This window comes from Paroedura picta, chromosome 1 (assembly GCF_049243985.1).
Source record: "Paroedura picta isolate Pp20150507F chromosome 1, Ppicta_v3.0, whole genome shotgun sequence".
In the NCBI taxonomy this organism is placed as follows: Eukaryota; Metazoa; Chordata; class Lepidosauria; order Squamata; family Gekkonidae; genus Paroedura; species Paroedura picta.
The window spans coordinates 23,094,951-23,113,673 of NC_135369.1; the positions used below are offsets into that span (position 1 = coordinate 23,094,951).

General features: G+C 50.4%; 1 protein-coding gene across 1 annotated transcript in view; it reads left to right on the plus strand.

Moving 5' to 3' along the window:
• The first annotated feature begins 1,498 nt into the window (after positions 1 to 1,498).
• The window catches only part of ATG2A (autophagy related 2A), a 39,903-nt gene continuing 22,678 nt past the window's right edge, over positions 1,499 to 18,723 (plus strand). Inside the window, exons 1-15 of the mRNA XM_077327466.1 lie at positions 1,499 to 1,793; positions 7,601 to 7,763; positions 8,161 to 8,313; positions 9,136 to 9,238; positions 9,544 to 9,721; positions 9,921 to 10,055; positions 11,129 to 11,225; positions 11,590 to 11,751; positions 12,263 to 12,405; positions 13,800 to 13,875; positions 15,240 to 15,495; positions 15,766 to 15,916; positions 16,052 to 16,153; positions 17,896 to 18,069; positions 18,180 to 18,417. Of these exons, the coding sequence (XP_077183581.1) occupies positions 1,623 to 1,793; positions 7,601 to 7,763; positions 8,161 to 8,313; positions 9,136 to 9,238; positions 9,544 to 9,721; positions 9,921 to 10,055; positions 11,129 to 11,225; positions 11,590 to 11,751; positions 12,263 to 12,405; positions 13,800 to 13,875; positions 15,240 to 15,495; positions 15,766 to 15,916; positions 16,052 to 16,153; positions 17,896 to 18,069; positions 18,180 to 18,417 (2,302 nt within the window). The 5' untranslated portion in view covers positions 1,499 to 1,622. The remainder of the gene's footprint in view (positions 1,794 to 7,600; positions 7,764 to 8,160; positions 8,314 to 9,135; positions 9,239 to 9,543; positions 9,722 to 9,920; positions 10,056 to 11,128; positions 11,226 to 11,589; positions 11,752 to 12,262; positions 12,406 to 13,799; positions 13,876 to 15,239; positions 15,496 to 15,765; positions 15,917 to 16,051; positions 16,154 to 17,895; positions 18,070 to 18,179; positions 18,418 to 18,723) is intronic.

An 18,723-nucleotide genomic window follows, 5' to 3' on the forward strand; every position in this document is an offset into this window, starting at 1 on the left:
ATAAACAAGGATACATGTGTTCTGTTCAAGCATCAGGCTGAACAAAGATACTAAGTAGTGAAAACATGCAGCCTCTCACCCTACATTCTGCACATAGCCCAAGAACAGCTAATTGGGACAGATTGGACATTTTTGAACTTGCAGCACTTAACAGTCCATCTTTACCTTAACATGCAGAATTGGATTTCTCACATTGTTCCTCAATAGGCGCTCAAAATGAAGTTCCTCTTGGATGGCTTCTTCCCATCCAAGAGAGGAATTCATCAAGGCAGCTAGCTTCTTCTTCACGTCCTAAGAATTTACAATCTTCCCTTGGGAGGCTGTGCCCTCCTGGGAGCAGTTCTGATCTTCCTGCCCCAAGAAATTATTTAGTCATTTGGCTGTCCCAGTCCCCCTCTTTTTAGGTGTAACTTTCCAGGAATGTGTGAAATGTTCAACCTGTGTTCTTGTTTTGACTACAGCCATTTGCATAACTAAGCTCTGGTGTGCTTTGTGCTTGGGAGATGACTCATCTTCTGCCGTTTTCTTTCTGCCAGTCTTTGACCAGCATTGTAGCCTCTGGGGCATTCACACAGTGCTGGTCCAATTAATAAATTAATAGTGTATTCTAGGGTGGAAAGCATTTCTTCATATACAAAAGCAGCACAAACCTCCAAAGCAGCAATTTCCTCTCTAGGAAGTGATCAGCTGCAAAACTGGGAGAACCCCAGGCCCCACCTGGAGGCTGGCAAACCACGCGTTGAAGCAGCAGCAGCAGCATCCACCTCGAATTTACGGCTTGATTTCACTGACAGTTTTTCTTTATTTCCTGCTTCTACTCGCCTTGTAAACCATTGTGTGGTATGCGGAATATTTTACACCCGTGCATTATGGCCTTCCCTCTTAATCGCACCCCGCAGGCAGCTATGTTATATTCACAACAATAAAACGCCCACACCCCAATTTGCAGCCAACACCACTCGCGGTAAGTAGCTATAGAGCGAGCTATCAATAGCCAGTAAATACAATAATATAAACCCTGCCTGAGCGCAGTGTTGCCCTCCTACTGCACTTCCACTCCGCACGCAGCGCTACTACACTCAAAGACAAACCCGGAAACTGGGTGATGAGAGCCACTCTAGCCCTTTCAACTCTATGCTCCTTGCCCTCTCCTTCGACTTCTCCTCACACGCAGGCGCCCTGTGCTCGCTCGCGAGAGGCCACTCTTTTGGCGCATGCGCCGCACCCCAGTTAGGTCTGCGCATGTTCAGCCGCGCACGCTCATAGGCTTTATTTACTTCGTCCCTGGACTCCCGGGGACAGGCGCATGCGCTCTGTTGAGGAGGCCGACTTGTTTCACGGGCTCTCGCGCCACCGAGAGGACTTATTTAACTCCCTGAAGCCGGTCCTTTCCAACTAGCTCCTCCCCTTTAGTTCGGCAAGCCAACCAGAGTAGACTAAGTGGGCGGGGCCGGCGACACGGCCAATGAGTGCGGGGCTCAAAGCACAGTGGGAGGGGTCGGGCTGGGCCTGGGAGGAAAGAAGCTGGGCTTTGAGCCGGGGAGTCAAGTGATCGTGCCGGCCGCGTGAGGTTGCTGCACGGGCCGGCTCCGGCAGCGAGCCGACCAGCCAGCCAACCAGCCATGTCGCGCTGGTTCTTCCCGTGGTCGAGCTCGATCAAGAAGCGCGCCTGCCGTTACCTGCTGCAGCACTACCTGGGCCACTTCCTGGAGGAGCGACTCGGCCTCGAGCAGCTCAGCCTCGACCTCTACGCCGGTGCGGGCCGCCTCAGCCGCATCCACCTCGATGTCTGGGTGAGGGAGGCGTGGCGGGGCTTCTAGGGGGGCGGCTTCACCGGCCGAATGCGTGCCTGCCAACCAAGAGAGCGGAGCTGGCCCCGGTTGTGTGGGGAGGGGGCGCGACTGAGGCCGAGTCCCGAGGCTGGAGGTGGTCTGGATACACCTGGTCGGCTGTCCCGCCTCGCTAGAGCCGGCAACCCAGCTCGAAGGGAGCGCTCAAGTTGCTCGCTTAGCACTCCTTTACCCCCGCTGGAATTCAGCCAGAGTCCCCAGGTCCCCATAACCCCCTGTATAGTCATCACTTTATTTTCAGTTCCAGAAAGAGATGACGTTCATCCTTATCATTTCCTTGAGAGGGTCCTTTCCCCGCCCCTTTTATCCTCACAACAGTCTTGTCAGGTAGGCTAGGCTGGGAAGGGGACAGAGCTGTCTTAACCTGACATCCTCCAAGCCTAGTTGGCTTCCTTAACTATGTACACAAGAACCTACTAGTATATAAGAGGGGCTTTGCTGGATCTGTCCAGGGTTGTCCAGTCCAGTATGGTGCTTCAGGAAGTTGCCCTGCAGGGTCAACAAACAGCCACCATTACTGGCTTCTAGGCCTTCTCTGTTACAGCCTTCTCACACAAGCCAGCCACAAGGGGTCAGGGTGAGGTTGCTTATGGCTCAGGAGAGGACTTGCGGTCAACAATCTCTTCTCCCTACCCCCTTCTGTGGCTGCATCTAAGTTTGCTTGTCTTATGCATTGCTGCAGACCTCCCCTGGAGTCATCTTTCCCCGCCCCCATTGCTCTGTCTCCCTATTGCTCCTTCTATTGGCCTCCAGGTGCCCTTTAATTGCCCTCTTTACACCCACAGCCATCCTGTGGAGTTGCAGCACCACAGGGCGTGCCGGAGTCATTCCATGAGTTGCTGCAGCCAAAATAACAACTGAGGAGTAGGTGTCCCAATTGTGCACTGATGGCACAGGGGGGAGGTAGGCAGATAGTCCTCCCCATGTTTTTTTTATACTTGTCCTGAAAAGAAACTCTGGTGGGGACGAGATGCTGAATTTGGGTTGGTGAGGAGACGGGAGAACTCCTAGGCCACCTGCATACCTGATTTGATGGTGCTGGCTAGGAACGGGAAACAGTACACCTTTAAGCTTTTCCTGTCTCCAGTGTACAACTGCCAAATGGAAATTATAGCTTTCTAAATTAGATGTTCTAAATTTTAGATGTTCTATATTGTTTTATTAACATAACTTTTATTCTGTTATTGTATATTTAAAATGTTCACCGCCCCATGACTGCTAGTCCAAGAGGGATGGTACACAAACACAAGCATTCTCTGAGTAGTTAGGTGCAATGGCACAGCCCTAGGTACCCTAAAAGGTATATCTGCCTTGACCCCTCTGTGCTTCAGTCCCAAATGGTGGTATGTGATTTTAAGCCTTAGATGTTCCCAGTATGTGCCCCAAAGAATGTAACATTCAACTAATACTAACTTGTTGGTGATCCCTGGCCCCAGAGATGTTCAGCTGGCCTCATCTAGAGCCAGGGCCGTTTTGGTGGAATGAATTGCCAATGGAGATCTGGGTCCTGGCAGAGTAGCAAAACGGTGCTCAGACCTATGGTTGAGGCCAGACCAGCCTAGATATACTGTGGGTCTCCCTCCTCTCCTTTCTGTGTTTTCCCCTCCCTATAGGAGACCCCCTGCTCTGCTGAACTCACCAAGTAAACTGGTGGCTAAAGAATGTCTAGTATTTTATGTTTTTATATTTATAAAGATTTTGTATTTTATATCTATAAAATTATAAAACTGTTGAAAACTGCCCCAACCCTGTCAAACGGGGTAGGGGGGAGTTTTTTATAAATTGAATCATAAATAATCTCCCCAAGACTGTTGTGTCCAATATCTTTGACTGATGACAACCCCTCCCTCCAGTAGCCTCCAGCTTTTGCAAGAGTCTGTTTACTGAGTTCTGTGTTGTTGCTGGCTGTGATCCAGGGTAAGGAAGACTCCTCAGAGATAAACAGACTTCCAGAGGGTTGGGTGTGTGGGGGAGTCGGAAGCACCTGGTCTTCTGGGAAAACTTCCTAATCACAGTAAAAGGTGGTGAACTCTGTAACTGTTGTCTTTTCTTTGCCCTTTAGTCACCATCTCCTATGCCACACTAGCTTTACTTGCCCTTAACCAAGCAGTTCAAAGCCACTGTGTAGAGTTTCATGGCTTTGGATCTGGCCACAAATTCTTGCTCTACCACAGTCTCAGTGGGTTACCTTGGACTCATTTTCTGTTCTACGGAAGTAGAAAACATTGGACTGCATGATTAATTTTTAAGGGAGGACAAAGAGGGGGGGAAATAATCTGCTTAAAAGGGAAGGTATACTTTTCATACCAACCCCTGGACAAGCCTCCCTTACAAAGGTCAGATGCTTTCCAGGGAGGTCAGTTTGTAGAGTAGGAAATAAAGGCACATGCTGGAGCTGATTCGGTGTCGATTAGCTGCCCCTCGAGACCCTTCCAATAGCAGTTGTTGAGAAGTGTCTTTTGAATGCATGCTTGGGGTTCTGTTTTGCCAGTGGTCGTCAGTGCTGAAGCAGAGGAGAGGCAATTGTTCAGGAGCAATTAATATTTTGAATCCTGAGTACTTGTACTCAGCCTTTCACAGGATGAAGTGGGAGGGGCTGGTGCTCTCTAAGCTCTTGGCTCTGTTGGATCTCTCACCCTAGCCTGGAGAAAGGCCAGCCGGGTAAACTTATCCCTGCAAGTCATTGCCTGCGTGTTGGGTGCTGGCCTTTCCACGAGACCTTCTGCGTCTGTCTCTCTTCCTGTTCATGTCCTTAGCTTTCCTATACGAAATCCCATGTTGCATGTGGAAGACCTTGGCTGGCTCCTTTGGCCGAGGACCATGCCAGGGGCTTGTTTGCTGGCATGCCTGCTATTTGTGTAGTACTTGGCTTTCCAACCTCCTGCCCACATTGTTTTGCCTGGGCTGCCTCTGTATATCGGCAGATCCAGAGGGAGAGGGTATTCCTTCTTGGGAGCTTAACTTGTAGGTAATTTTAAGCAGTTGATAACTTCTTCTTCCATTAGGTTGGAGGGCCTTAGAGCCATGTGCTGGAGGTGTTCCTTTCCTTTCATTAACAGTAAGCTACAATAAAGTGTAGCGGAATACCCAGCAAGCATTGACAAATTTCCTTTGGCTTTAGCAGCCTCATTTATTTTTCATCCTTCTGGGTTTATATGTTAACAACCATACCTCCCCATTATTGTTGCCGCAACACATAATCCTATATGCTATTGATTTTTAAGGCTATAACCAAAGTGTTCCACTGTATAAATAAATATGGGGTTGACCCCACTTGTCATCACAGCAATAAGCTAACCCCTATTCCTCACCTAAATCATCAAGGGTCAGACATGACCTGGTGCTTGCACAGGGGATACCTTTACCTTTACAGTATTTAGTGACTAAATTGGTCAGTGGCCCAGCCTGGGGGGGAAATTGTCCAGAATTCCTCATTCAGACTCCCAGTTATACAGTGAGGCTCATTCACTTCCAGTCCTGGTGTGAGGTTGGTGATACAGCACTAGGGTGACATCCATGCGGTTCCAAATGTAGAGACTCAAGAGCTTGTAGACTGGTCAGAATTATTAAGAAGACTTTGCTTAACAGGAAGGTGAAATTAAATTCAGTGGGCTGTTAAACCAGCATACCCTACAACAGTGGTCCCCAACCTGCGGGCCGCGGCCCGGTGCCGGGCCGCGAAGGCCATGGCACCTGGCCGCGGCTCCCTCTCCCCGCCCCCCCTGCAGTAAAAAACTTCTCAGGGCCGGGCCGCGCATCTCGCATGTGCGGCCCGTGCGGGCGCTGCCCGCGGGCACAGCCCGCTGTGCGGGCGTGGCCCGATGCCCTGCTGGTCCCCAGCCTCAGAAAGGTGGGGGACCACTGCCCTACAACACTCCCAAGTCAGTTTTTCATCTTAGTCAGTGACTTCATCCTCATCATGGGATATAAAATGTAACTGTCCTTTTAAAAACATTTTTATCGAGCTGTTTTAGAGGAGCCTCTTGTGGCGCAGAGTGGTAAGGCAGCCGTCTGAAAGCTTTGCCCATGAGGCTGGGAGTTCGATCACAGCAGCCGGCTCAAGGTTGACTCAGCCCTCCATCCTTCTGAGGTCGGTAAAATGAGTACCCAGCTTGCTGGGGGTAAACGGTAATGACTGGGGAAGGCACTGGCAAACCACCCCGTATTGAGTCTGCCATGAAAACGCTGGAGGGCATCACCCCAAGGGTCAGACATGACCCGGTGCTTGCACAGGGGATACCTTTACCATTGTAGCACACAGTTTTGTGAATGACATGAAGCTCAAGAGGCTGGCAGTCTTTGGTTGGGGGAGGATGGAAGGGGATATCTTGGAATAAAATAGTTTTTAAACTAACAGAGGGTCCATTAAGTTTGACAGTATGTTTAACTTTACAAAAATGCATTTCGAAATATCTCTTCTAAAATATTACATGACGTACGGATCACTCGTAATGAAAACATGCCCGCGTTGAGGCAGGCTGTATTTTATTTTTTCTCCCTAGCGACTGTAGGTAAGGGAAGAAAGAAAACCAAAAGAAAAAAAAATACTAACTGGCTTTGATTTTGAGACATAGTTGTTTGCATTGGGCTAACTTGGAACTGTCCATAGAGTTTCCATGAGGTGGCTGGATGGAGTTACTGAAGCAGTTGGTGGGAGCTTAAATGGACTCTGGGGAATGGTAGAGGACAGGAAGGCCTTGGAGGATCATTGTCCATGGGGTCGCGATGGGTTGAACACGATTTCGCACCTAACAGCAATAACAACTTGTGAAGCACCATAATCTCCCTGAGCTTAGCCAAGTGTTCTTTGTATGCAGGAGGGAAATGTGGCTTCCACTTGCCACAGTACACAGAAGATAAGGGTTATGGTGGACTTTGTCTTCTGTGGGTGTCTGTCAGACCACTCATGATTAAACCAATCACTGTGTTTAAATTTTAAGGTTGTGGAAGGTAGGGTGATGCTTGAGGAAACTTTTTTTTAACCCATACAAGACCCCACAGACTTTAGTTTTCACAATTACTGGATCTCAGAAGCAAAGCAGGGTCAGTACTTGGATGGGAGCCCACCAAGGAAGTCTAGGGTTACTTTTTGTGACTTGCACTGGTAGACCGTTTCTGAAGTCTCTTGCATTGAAAACCTGATGGGATTGCTGTAAGCTGGCTGTGACTAGATGGCACTTGCTACAAATGCCCATCAAAACAGGTGGTTTTTACTGACCTGAAGTCAGCTGCAGTATTTGCTTGCGCTGAGGTCATGTTGGCAACTATGAATTGCACTATGACAGACCCAATATTAAATCTTGATCCATGGGCATGGTTGGGGAGGGCACATGAGGCAGCAGCCTTGCTAAAGCAATGTAACTCTGGGCCTGCTTACCACGGGGTCAGAAATCTCCTGGCAACTGAACACAGCATTGAGCTTGCAGTACAAATACAATTCTGTAAAACCATAGCACCAGTTGAGTGGGCATCTTCATTTTGCCTCCTCCCTTTTCTCTCTTGCTGTTCCTGGCAGTTAGGTGCATCCAGATTGGTGTTTGGGCCCTCCAGTGAGCAATGGGTGACATCACTCAAGCCTGTGGGCCAAACATCCTACTCACCTGATACCTGCTGGGCCTCTTAAAGTTGACTCATGGTGCTTGATGACCCAGGAAGGGTTCTTGTCAGTGGGCCTGTCAGCTGCCATGCAGGTGATCTGCTGGAAAGATGGGCCATGTTCTTGCCTTCAGCTGAGTCTCTTCTCACTACAGTCCGTGAACGAGTTCCTGGAGTCCATTGGAGCCCCCCTGGAAATCGTCGATGGCTTCATCGACAGCATTGCCGTCACAATCCCCTGGTCTGCCTTAGTCACTGAGAACTGCACTGTGGAAGTGAGCGGTCTACAGATTACTTGCCGGCCAAAGTACCATAGTGGTGAGAGCCAGTGATGGGGATGGTGCATGGGTTTGGGGTCGTATGGGGAGACATCGGCTGTTGGATTGTGTTGGGGAAATCTGGATCCTCGCCCTAATTCCAGCCTTGTAGTGAAGGTTGGGGGCAGAGACTGAGCCCTTTTCAGAATTTTATATGTTCCTTTTTTAATACTGCTTAGCTTCTGCCTTCCCAACAGAACTACCTGTCTTGAGTGGTCGTAATGTGAACTGGCCAAGAAGTCAGATGCAGGATAAAGTAGAGTCCCATTCATGCTGTCTCTCCAACCTGGCTTTCTGCCCCAAAGGCTGATTGCCCCAAATTTGCCCCGTCTTCAGGGCGTTGCTTCTTGCATCCACCAATGACCCAATCACCCCTTTCCTCTTTTGTGTTCGTGCAGCTCCCCCTGGTTCAGAGTCACAGAGCTGGGCATCATGTATGACCACAAGCATGCAACTGGCGCAGGAGTGTCTGAAGGAGCAGGCTGAAGAGCCCTCAGATACCCCCCAGCCTCTTGAGGGGCTTGAAATGTTTGCCCAAACCATAGAAACTGGTAAGTTCCCCAAAAGGGTGTGAGTGAATACAGGAGATATGCTGACATCTGGGCTTTGGCTGAGTTAGATGTACCTGGGCTGAGGTTGACCTTGGGCCACTTGCCTGTTAGCAGATTAATCTGCCTCATAGAGCTGGCTCAAGAGAGGTGGCCTATAAATGGAAATATAAAAAGATTAAATATAGAATCATAGAGCTAGAAGGGACCTCATGGGTCATCCAACCCCCTGCATTATGCAGGACACTCATAACCCTATCGCTCATCCATTCTAACCCGCCACCCTCTTAAGCCTTCACAGAATCAGCCTCTCCGTCATATGGCTATCCAGCCTCTGTTTAAAAATGTCCAAAGATGGAGAACCCACTACCTCCCGAGGAAGCCTGTTCTACTGAGAAACTAATTGTCAGGAACTTCTTCTGGATGTTGAGATGGAATTTCCTTTGAATTAATTTCATCCCGTTGGTTCTGGTCCGTCCTTCTGGGGCAAGAGAGAACAACTGTTCCATCCTCTATATGGCAGCCTTTTAAATACTTGAGATGGTTATCAGATCCCCTCTCAGTCGTCTCCTCTCCAGGCTAAACAGACCAAGCTCTTTGTTGCCCTCCTCTAGACACGCTCTAGTTTGTAATTAACATCCGTGTACATCATTGTTATGAATAAGTCTTGAACGGGGGGATGGGGTCAGGCCTCCTCAGGCAGCTGCCCAACTGGGTGAGGCTTTAAGTGCTGGAGGGCCACCCGCACATTCACTGGGTAGAATGTCTTTTTGTAGCCCTGCATGGGTGCCTAGTGATTTCTTGGCATTCTCTGTTTTCTGCTAGTCTTGCGAAGGATTGAGGTGACCTTCCTGGACACCGTGGTACGAATAGAGCACACGCCAAACGAGGCGCAGAGCAACGTGGCCCTGGAGGTACATATCAAAAAGTAAGTGGCTTTGGCTCACCCGATGAATGTGATGCATTTGTTAGGCTACCTTCGCTTGACAGCATGAAGCACTTATTGTTAGCAGGCTGCCCGTGTGCATACTGAACGTGTTAGTATTTTCAAAGTAGTGTGCTCCAACATGCCTTCAAGGAAAAGTGATGGTCTCTTAAGGAGGATGAGCATGCCAGACAGTAGGGACAGAGACTGTCTTGGGAATGCCCCACCGCCTGCTGAGTTGTGGGTCCCTTGCTTGTTCTGTTCCTCCTCACTGACTCCTCCCTCTCTCTCTCTGTATTTGCCCCCAGGCTAGAATACTGTGATGAAGCCGTGAAGGATCCCGGACAGATGCTGCCTGTAAACATCCACCAGCCTCCAGCCTTTGTGCACAAGATCCTGCAGTTGAGCGGTATCTTACTCTACTACGAGGAGTTTACAGATGGTGGTGGAGACAGTGGTATTCGTGCACCATCCCCTGCCCCCAAGGTATTGCCCTGTGGGCGGTCTTTGTCTTGGGAGGGTTGAAGCTCTTCCAAGAGCCTCAGTGGCATAGGACTGGGGGTGGGAAGGGGCTGCCCCTTCAGCTCAAAAGCATGGAGGGGCAGCAGCGCCAAGGAGAGGTGGGATCTTGCAGACTGCCGTCTCCCTGTGTTTAGGAATGCCTTGTCCCCTCCCTCCAATCCAGGAGGCAGCGGAGTCGTCCGGCTCTCAGAGGGAAGAGGAGGAGATGGCCTCCCCTCTGCTTCAGATTGGCAGCTGCTCTGGGTACACAGAAATGAGGATCAAGCTTAAGCAAAATGAGGCTTTCCCTGGACCCAAGGTCAGTCAAACAGATACTTGCAATCTGTTGAAAGCAGGATCTCACCTCCATCCTAGAGATCCATGGATCCTGTTAAAATCTTGGAAGAAGGGCAAGAAAGGAACTGAGGCTACAGATTTATTGGCTTTGTTTTGTGTAACTGGGCAGTGTGTCAAAGAACCCGTAGAGCTCTTGGGCATCTGTGCTTTCCGTATGCTGGTGCCAAATTCCCAGTGCCTTGGGATTGTTCCCAAAAAAGGCTGTTTTTTGTTTCCTGTTTTTGACTACTCAAAAGGGTCTCAAAGCAGCTTACAATCGCCTACCCTTCCTCTCCCCATAATAGACACTCTGTGATGTAGGTGGGGCTGAGAAAGCTCCAAGAGAACTGTGACTGGCTCAAGGTCACCCAGCTGGTCGCATCTGGAAGACTGGAGAATCAAGTCTGGTTCTCCAGATTAGAGGTCGCCATGTTTGGCTTTTAAAGACCGGTCTTGAAGCAGGGGACATCCTCCCTCCCAGTTTTCCTAGACTAACAAGGAATTTGGTCGTATAAGAGCTAGATTAGAGTCTAGCAGCACCTTAGAAATATCTGTCGAAGGGAACTTTGTCTCTCAAAAACTTCTACCCAGAAAATCTTGTGAGTCTCTAAGGCAGCTTTTCTTAATTTCTTTACCATTGAGAACCCACTGAAACATTCTTCAGGCTTCAAGAAGCCCCAGAAGTGCTTGTGTTTTTGCAGAGTATGGTTGGGAAGCATAATTTTTGTACACGCCGTCTAGGTTGCTTAGATAGACGTGCAAGATCTGAGGATCGATTCAGTGGGATCTGGCAGACGAGGATTGGTCCTTGGGGTCATCTTATAGGAGGGAGGTGGCACGGCTGGCAGTTCACCAAGGCAGAGCCCCTGAATCACATCCCTGTGTCTCCAAAGTGTAGGCTAAAAACAGAGCACTTGTGGTACAGGCAATACAGTACCAGGTCCTGGCTGCTGGGAGTCCCGGCTTCTGGCTGTTCCCAGCACATTGCCACTAGAATTTGAGCCAGGTTGGTGAAGGGGATTCTTTGAACTGGAGCAGTGCTGTCTGTCTCCACAGCTGGAGCTGGATGGCAAGATGGGGTCCCTTCATCTCCTGCTCTCCCCCCGTCAAATCTTGCACTTGCTAGACCTTCTGTCTTCTCTGAATCTCTCAGGTGAGCCTGGGCAGGAGGCGGTTATAGGAAGCCAGTGGCAACCCACTTGCAGGTTTTGGCTTCCATTCTGGCAAGGCTGGAACTATCCTGCAAGGGGCAAGGGGATGGTTAAAGCCTTAGAGGGCTGACTTGATTCCCCGGAGCATAAGACCCCCACAGCATGAGACAAGGGCCCTTCTCCTTGTTTGCGTAATTGCTACCCTGCCTTTTGATCCACAAGGACCCAAGGTGGCTCATGTGAAATAACAGGCAAATCATTGGGGGCGGCTTCCACCCGGCCCACCACCCAATTCTTTAGATGGTTACAGCTGTTCCCATCCTCTTTTGTTCCATCTCACTCCCATGACCTTCCTTTCTCTCCCAGATTCTGGCGTCCTGCGGGAACAGCTAAGCAAAAGTCGCCCTCTTGACTCTGAGGACCTGAAGCTAATAGAGCAGGACCTCAGTCAGCAGTTGCATTCGGGGTTGGGGACTGCTGCCACACGCCTGGAGGAAGGAGAGAGTTGCATCACACTGGGAAATGGAGGTGAGCTTGAGCCTGTGGGGATGCATCGTCCTTCTGTGCCCTCCCTACTACTTCTGCCTTCCTGAACCCCCATGGCATACTGGTCTTCATTTCCTCCATTGGCTCTTTAGTTTACTAATTAAATGTAGCAACAGCAGTGAAGGTGTTCTTAATGACTCTGGTGTGTGATCACCCCCATTTTTTTGCTGGCAGAATTCTTGTCCCTTCTGTTCCATGCACCCCAGGTTGAGCTGTCTTATGCTGCCTACAGGCTGAGGGTAGAAAATGGTCATTGTCCCTAGCAAGACCTGAACTTTTTTCTATTTTGCTCAGTGTCGTCAGTAATCCTGACGGATGACTTCACTTGAGAAGCTCTTGATGTCCAGCATGAATTCTGTGCAAAGGCTCTAAACATTTTGTTACGGTCCCTCTTTTCTGCTCCGGGTACGCCCCGCTTGGTCAGCAGCCCCCTTGAATGGCGGAGCTGGCCGCCGTCTAAGCTCCTTGCTGCAAATCTGACCTTGCCTTTCAGAGATGTTCTTCTCCATGGCGCCCATGACGAGCAGCGTGACCTCTGTGCGCTCAGTCAGCGAACTCTCAGATGTTGACCTGGACTCCTCCACCCACAGTGACTTTAGCACCAGCCGCCTTCAGGCTCCAGCCTTCACACCAGGGGTAAGAGCTCGTGCCACACCCTGGGGCTTCAGTCTGCTCCCTTCCCGTGGGATCTTCAGAAGGCTTTGAGCTGCTTGTGGCTTGTATATATTTTTTTCTTGAATGCCATTAGGCTAAAATCAGGAAATTCTGCTAGTCTCAACGTCAGGCTGCAGACCCGGGGTGGCCAAACTGAGGCTCTACAGATGGGCACAGACTACAATTCCCATGAGCCCCTGCCAGCATGTAGTCCATGGACATCTGGGGAGCCACGGTTTGACCATCCCTGCTGCAGACAATAGTCCCTACCCTGTCCCCGCCTTCTGTCCACAAATATTGGGCAGTGCCTACTCCTCCCTTCCCTGTAATGCAGCTTCTAGTGGGGATGTTGCATCACCCTGTCAAGATCCTGTTCACAAGTTCCTGTTCTTGACATGTAAGGATTGTCATGCATTGTTCTGATGTTTTATTAACCTGGCAATCTTAGCATATTTCTTTGGTTCTGTCATGAGACGGCTTCATGCTCTTTAGTTTTCTTGACCCCAATTAACTCTGTAATAGAATCATAGAGTTGGAAGGGGCCATACAGGTCATCTAGTCCAGTGATCCCCAACCTTTTTATCACTGGGGACCAGTCAATGCTTGACAATTTTACTGAGGCCCGGGGGGGAGGGGGTAGTCTTTTGCCGAGGGAAGTCGCTGACACCACCTGAGCCCCTGCTCCACTTACTTTCCTGCTGGTACCCCTGATTTCCCGCTGCCCGCTGGGGGGCACTGCCAGCAGCCGCTGTGCAGTGCCACGAGGGGGAGCTGCAGCCATGGCGACTGCTGGAGAGCACCAGTGGTGAGCCGGCGGCAGAGTGGAGGGCACCCGAGGCAGCAATCGGGGAGGAGGACGAGGAGGAGTCGCGGCCCGGTACTGACTGATCCCCGGACCGCTACCAGTCCCCCGACCGGGGGTTGGGGACCATTGATCTAGTCCAACCCCCTGCTCAACGCAGGATCAGCCCAAAGCATCCAAGAAAAGTGTGTATCCAACCATTAAATTATATAAATAACCTATAAATTATCTCAGAACTTTTCCTCCATGATATCTTCTTGCCTTGACCTTGAGGTAGTCTGCTTGGAAGGTTGTATCATCTAGCACTGCTTACATGGGCTTTAGTGTGGGAAGATCTTTTGCACCTGGCAATTAATTTGCATGCCATGATTCAAATTGGGGGGGGGGAATGGAGAGTCTGTGGGTAGCCATGTAGATATGCTAGCTTAATTGCAAATCAAATTAAGCAAGGAACTCCTTGTTCCTGTTCGCCTAATTCCCTCAATAAAGAGATTTCTTTTGCACCAAAGAGTCTGCTTATTAGAAACTTGACAGGACACTACACACTGTTGAACTCTCTCTCTGTCTCCCACAGCTGATCCTGAGTAGTCCCAGGCGCTATGAACAGTCACCCTTTGCTGCTACCTTGCCATGCCTCCACAAGATACCAAGTGAGATGGGTTTCCACTATGGAAAGGTGGGAGGGAGAAGAAAGGCTAATACTCTTCCCTGATTCTCTGCAAAGACTGAGCAGCAGTGGAAAGGAGGAGTTAGGGTACAAGACCTCCAGGATGGAGGTTCGAATGGTGGGGCAGGAAAGACCCATGCGGGAAGCCGGCATTCCTTCTGGCACCACAGAGACTGCAACCTTTTATAGTTCTTGGCTGAGCCAGTTGGACAGAACTTATTAGCAACAATGAATCAGCTCTTAATGCTAATTAGGGCTGTCTAGCTTCTGCTTTGCATTGGGCTAATCTGCTAATTAGTGTGAACTCATCATTCTGTTGCCAAGGCTTCTGTCCAGGTGCCATTTTGAGAACTTGCCGATGGAAGTATGCACACACTTCTGCTCTCAAGCGGAAGAAAGGGCCAACTTTTAATAACTTCTCTCTCATTCCCTGTTATAGTAACATACCAGGCATTCCCCCCTGCCCCTGACTGCTTTAAAGCTATCAGTGCCCTTAATGTTCCACCCTAGCTATGAAAGTTTTACCTCGGACACAGAAAAAACAAAGGCTACAGTACTACCCTGGCTTTGGCCATGTGTGGGGGGGGGGGCTAAGCACTTCACATGACTGGAGGTGCTATTGAAGTTTTTTACTCCTGCTGCGGAGGCCAGCTGTGGTTTCCAGTGGCATGCAGTCGATCCTATCCATTGGGCAGCTGTGGTAAAAAATAATCCAGACAACCCCATGCATAAATATTTCCCCCATGCCAAGGCAGTTGCTGAACTGGGTCCTTTATAGAAACCCTAGGTGTGGAGGACTTGAGAACGCTGCCAGCATCTCCCTACTTTCAAAGCCACCTTAGGAACAGAAGCGAGGTTGAAACGGGCAGTGTTGGTTGAATGTAGCCGTCCATTTGCCACCTGGGCTGGTGAGCTGCCACTTTCTTCTTCAGAAGCAACCCCAGTTGTTGCTCTGTGGAATGGCTTTCTGCAGGACTGACAAGGGGGATATCCTTCCTTTCGTTGTGAGCTTGTGCACAGCTGCTAACTGGAGGAATCCTGACAGTAGGACAGTATACCCCTCCTATAGGGGAATAAGGTTGCCAGTTCTAAGTTGGGAAACGAGATTTGGAGATGGAGGCTGGGAAGGGCAGGGACCTTTGTAGGGTACAATGCGAAAATAAATAAAGTCCACCCTTGAAAGCATCCATATCCTCCATGAGAACTGATCTCTGTAATCTGGAGAGGAGAGGAGCTGTAATTCCAGAGGATCTCCAGGTTCCACCAGAGGTTGGCATCCCTATGGCAGACGTCTAGAGCAGCAGGGGGTTGGTTGTGCCTATTCAAAAGTTCTCCTCCATCTTTCAGGCAAAGCCACCCGTCCACCTCCGCCCTCCGTGGAGAGTCAGCGGCCAGAAGCTCTGTTGCGGGTGACGATGGGGGGGCTCACTGTGACGCTGCTGCACCAGTCCCAGGAGACTGCCCCTCCCACTCCGTCCTGCCTTCAGCAGGCTCAACGTTTCTTCTCCCAGTTGGGTGGCCTGAAGGACTCTGCCTTTGGAGGCCGGGACTTCCAGCCTTTGCGCCGGTGTTTTGAGGTGGCCTGTCCGTTCAGCAACATCAGGTATGTGCTAAAGCCCAAGCTCAGTTACTCACCCCTCATCCAGCCCTTGTGCCCTTCTGCAGTTGAGCTGCAATTCAGAGCATAGACATGCATTCCCAAGAGGCTGAGTAAACGCTTCTGTTGTGTTTCTGACACAAGATTTGCTGTGATCTGCAGCTTGTCTGTTAACAGCCAGAGGCAAGGAACATCCCAGAACTTTCGCCGTTTCCTTCTTGCCTCTTCTCTGCCCCTTCCCAAAACTGAGTTTTGCCATCTTGGATTGCTTTTCAGGCTAACCGGGGCTGCTGTCCAGATAAGCTGTGAGCACAAAGCCACTGGCCGGCTGAAGATGTTCAGCTGGGATACGTCCTTTGGGTTGCTGGAGATTTTGGAGTGCCTCTGGCCAGAAAGCAGCGTGCAGGCAAAGCCGGAGTACACAGAGGTGAGGAGAGACTGAACTCGTTGCATTTGTGGTGGAAGTAGGGGGAGTAGGCAGCTACATGAAACTTCCCCTTTTCCCTTCACCTGAAGAACACCTTCCCGTCAACTGTTACTGCTTCTCTGGTTTACTTCTCAGCTGCTGGTCTTCACCGTCCCCAGTGCCTTTCCGTACAGCCAGTCACCTCGGCCTTGCGCCCACGTCCGCTCCAAGCACTCAAAGAAACTACCTTCCTCAAAGGTGAGAGCTGTCAAGTGAGCAGCAAGGGATGCTGGCACATCTCCTGTGGATTTGTTCATAGGTCCATGGATCGAACAAGACTTCTTCATTGATGGGGTATAAGGATGGGACAGTTTCCTTATTAAGTGGGTTGAGGGCTGAGTCCCTCCAGTTTATGGGTGTGGGGTGAGACTGAATATAGAAATGTGCTGCTTCTCCTCTAGGGTGACTGGCAGCACTCAGTCTGGTCCCCTCCTCCCTTCCATTGGTCTTCCTTTCCAGCTGTGAGGCAGGCTGGAGGCAAAAGAAACCATTGTGGCACTCAGGGTTAACATGATGTTCCCACACAGCCTGTGAAGAGGGTATGCATGCATTGGATCCAGGTAGCCAACTTTGTGCTCCGTGCACACTCTACTCCAGCCTTTTTCAAATTTCTTACCATGAGGAGCCCCTGAAACATTCTTTAGGCTTCCAGAAACCCCAGAAGTGGCACGATCGTGCAGAATATGGTTGGGAAGCGTAGGCCAGAACCCCTCCCCTTCCCACCACCTCCAGGCCCATCATTGGCCATTTTGGGAAGGAGGTAGGACACATGCCGTATCACCCAATAAATGTTTAATAGAAGAAGAAGAAGAAGAGTTGGTTCTTATATGCCGCTTTTCGCTACCCAAAGGAGGCTCAAAGCGGCTTCCAGTCACCTTCCCTTTCCTCTCCCCACAACAGACACCCTGTGAGGCGGGTGAGGCTGAGAGATCTCTGATATTCCTGCTTGGTCAGAACAGTTTTATCCATGCCATGGCGAGCCCAAGGTCACCCAGCTGGCTGCATGTGGGGGGGAGTGCAAGATCGAACCCGGCATGCCAGATTAGAAGTCTGCATTTCTAACTTATTTAAATGTATTTATTTATTTAAATATATATATACACACACACACACACACACATGCCCATCCATTCGGGAAACCATTCAAGGGCTGTCAATAAACCCCAGGGTTTTCAACTAACCCTGGTTGAGAAAGCCTACTCTAGTCTCTTGATAGTTTAAGAATGCTGATCTTGCCTCACGGCATCCTTTAGTGCACGGGCAGTCAAACCGCGGCCCTCCAGAAGTCCATGGACTACAATTCCCATGAGCCCCTGCCAGCATTCGCTGGCAGGGGCTCATGGGAATTGTAGTCCATGGACCTCTCAAGGGCCGCGGTTTGACTGCCCCTGCTTTACTGGATCTCTGAGTGAGCACAGAAGCCCATGCTCCAAGACCACTTCAGGCACGGCTGCCCTTTCAACAGTTGGGTGAATTCCCTTCTCTGGATTGATGGGATGGGTGACATCAGATTTTGCCTGCAGTGTTTGAAGAGTTGCTATTCGATTTAACCATTACCTCACTCTCTGACATTTTGTGTTTGCTTTCGCCTTCTGTGGCGGCCATTTTGTAGTCGTGCCCACCGTCCCTTGTCATAATTGGAAAAATACTAGTAGGGTTGACAGTTAAGTGAGTAAATTTTGGAATTGTTGAGTTCTTTTGCTTTACAATATTTTTAATTTTGTTGCAAAAGGTTCGTTTTTAAAAAGTTTTTGTATTAATTTTTTTTTTCAAATGACAGCAGAGGTGTCCCCATAAATGTCTGTGAAGGAGAGCTGTCTCTAAACCCGGCATGAAAACCAGCAGCCCGCCAACTGAAGGGCCTCTGGGAGGGTAGCAGCCCAGTTTGAACAGAAGGGACCAGCCCTCCTCTGTGACCCTTTTGGTGTTTTCCCCCCCAGAGCCGTCTTGCCAAAGCTACTGCCAAACACACCGTGGAGCTGGTGGCTGAACTGGCCGATTTCTGCTCAGATGTGGATTTGGGGACTCTCGACCGGCTGTGCTCCCTTCTGCACTGGGCCACGGAGCCAACCGTCCCCACCTGGTCTCCTGCCCCTCCTGTCGAGGCCCACTTGGTAAGGGGGGAGGGTTCGGTGCCCAGAGCAGACTGAGGCCATGGCGTCTCCCCTTGGAAAGGGTCTTCTCAACCGTTGCTTCCCCTCTTTCCCCTCTGGCTGGGTGCCAGGCAGATTCTCCCCTTGCTGCAGAATGGCAGACGAGCGTGCAGCTGACGGCGCCCAAGGCCACTCTGCGGATGCAGTTCCCAATTCCAGACCTGCGGGTGTGGTCCGAGAGGCGGCCCTGGACGGAGAAGGCAGTGCGCAAGGAGAGCTTGCGGCTGGACTTGGCAGATCTCGAGCTGGGCATGGAGCTTGGGCCTGCTGGTTCTACCCGGCTCGATACCACCTTTAGCAACGTGCACGGTAAGAACTGGCCTGGACTCCTCCCAGACAGGGTTTTCTCTCCCCCTCCCAGTGACTGCAGGAAGACACCTGCAGATTCTTTATAACAGCCTAGGTTCAGTGCAGCTAGAGGTTTTATCCCAGCATCCCGTGATGAATCTTGTGTTGTGGAAAGTGCCTGATGAAACTGCCGAAGGGGAGGGTGGTGGGGCTCCAGTTTCTAATCCTTGGGCTTTTTGAGGGTGGGGGTGGACTGTGCTTTGGTGCTGTGGAGAACAGCAAGACCTTCCTCATGCTGAGTAACAAATCAGGTGAGCAGCCCTCCTG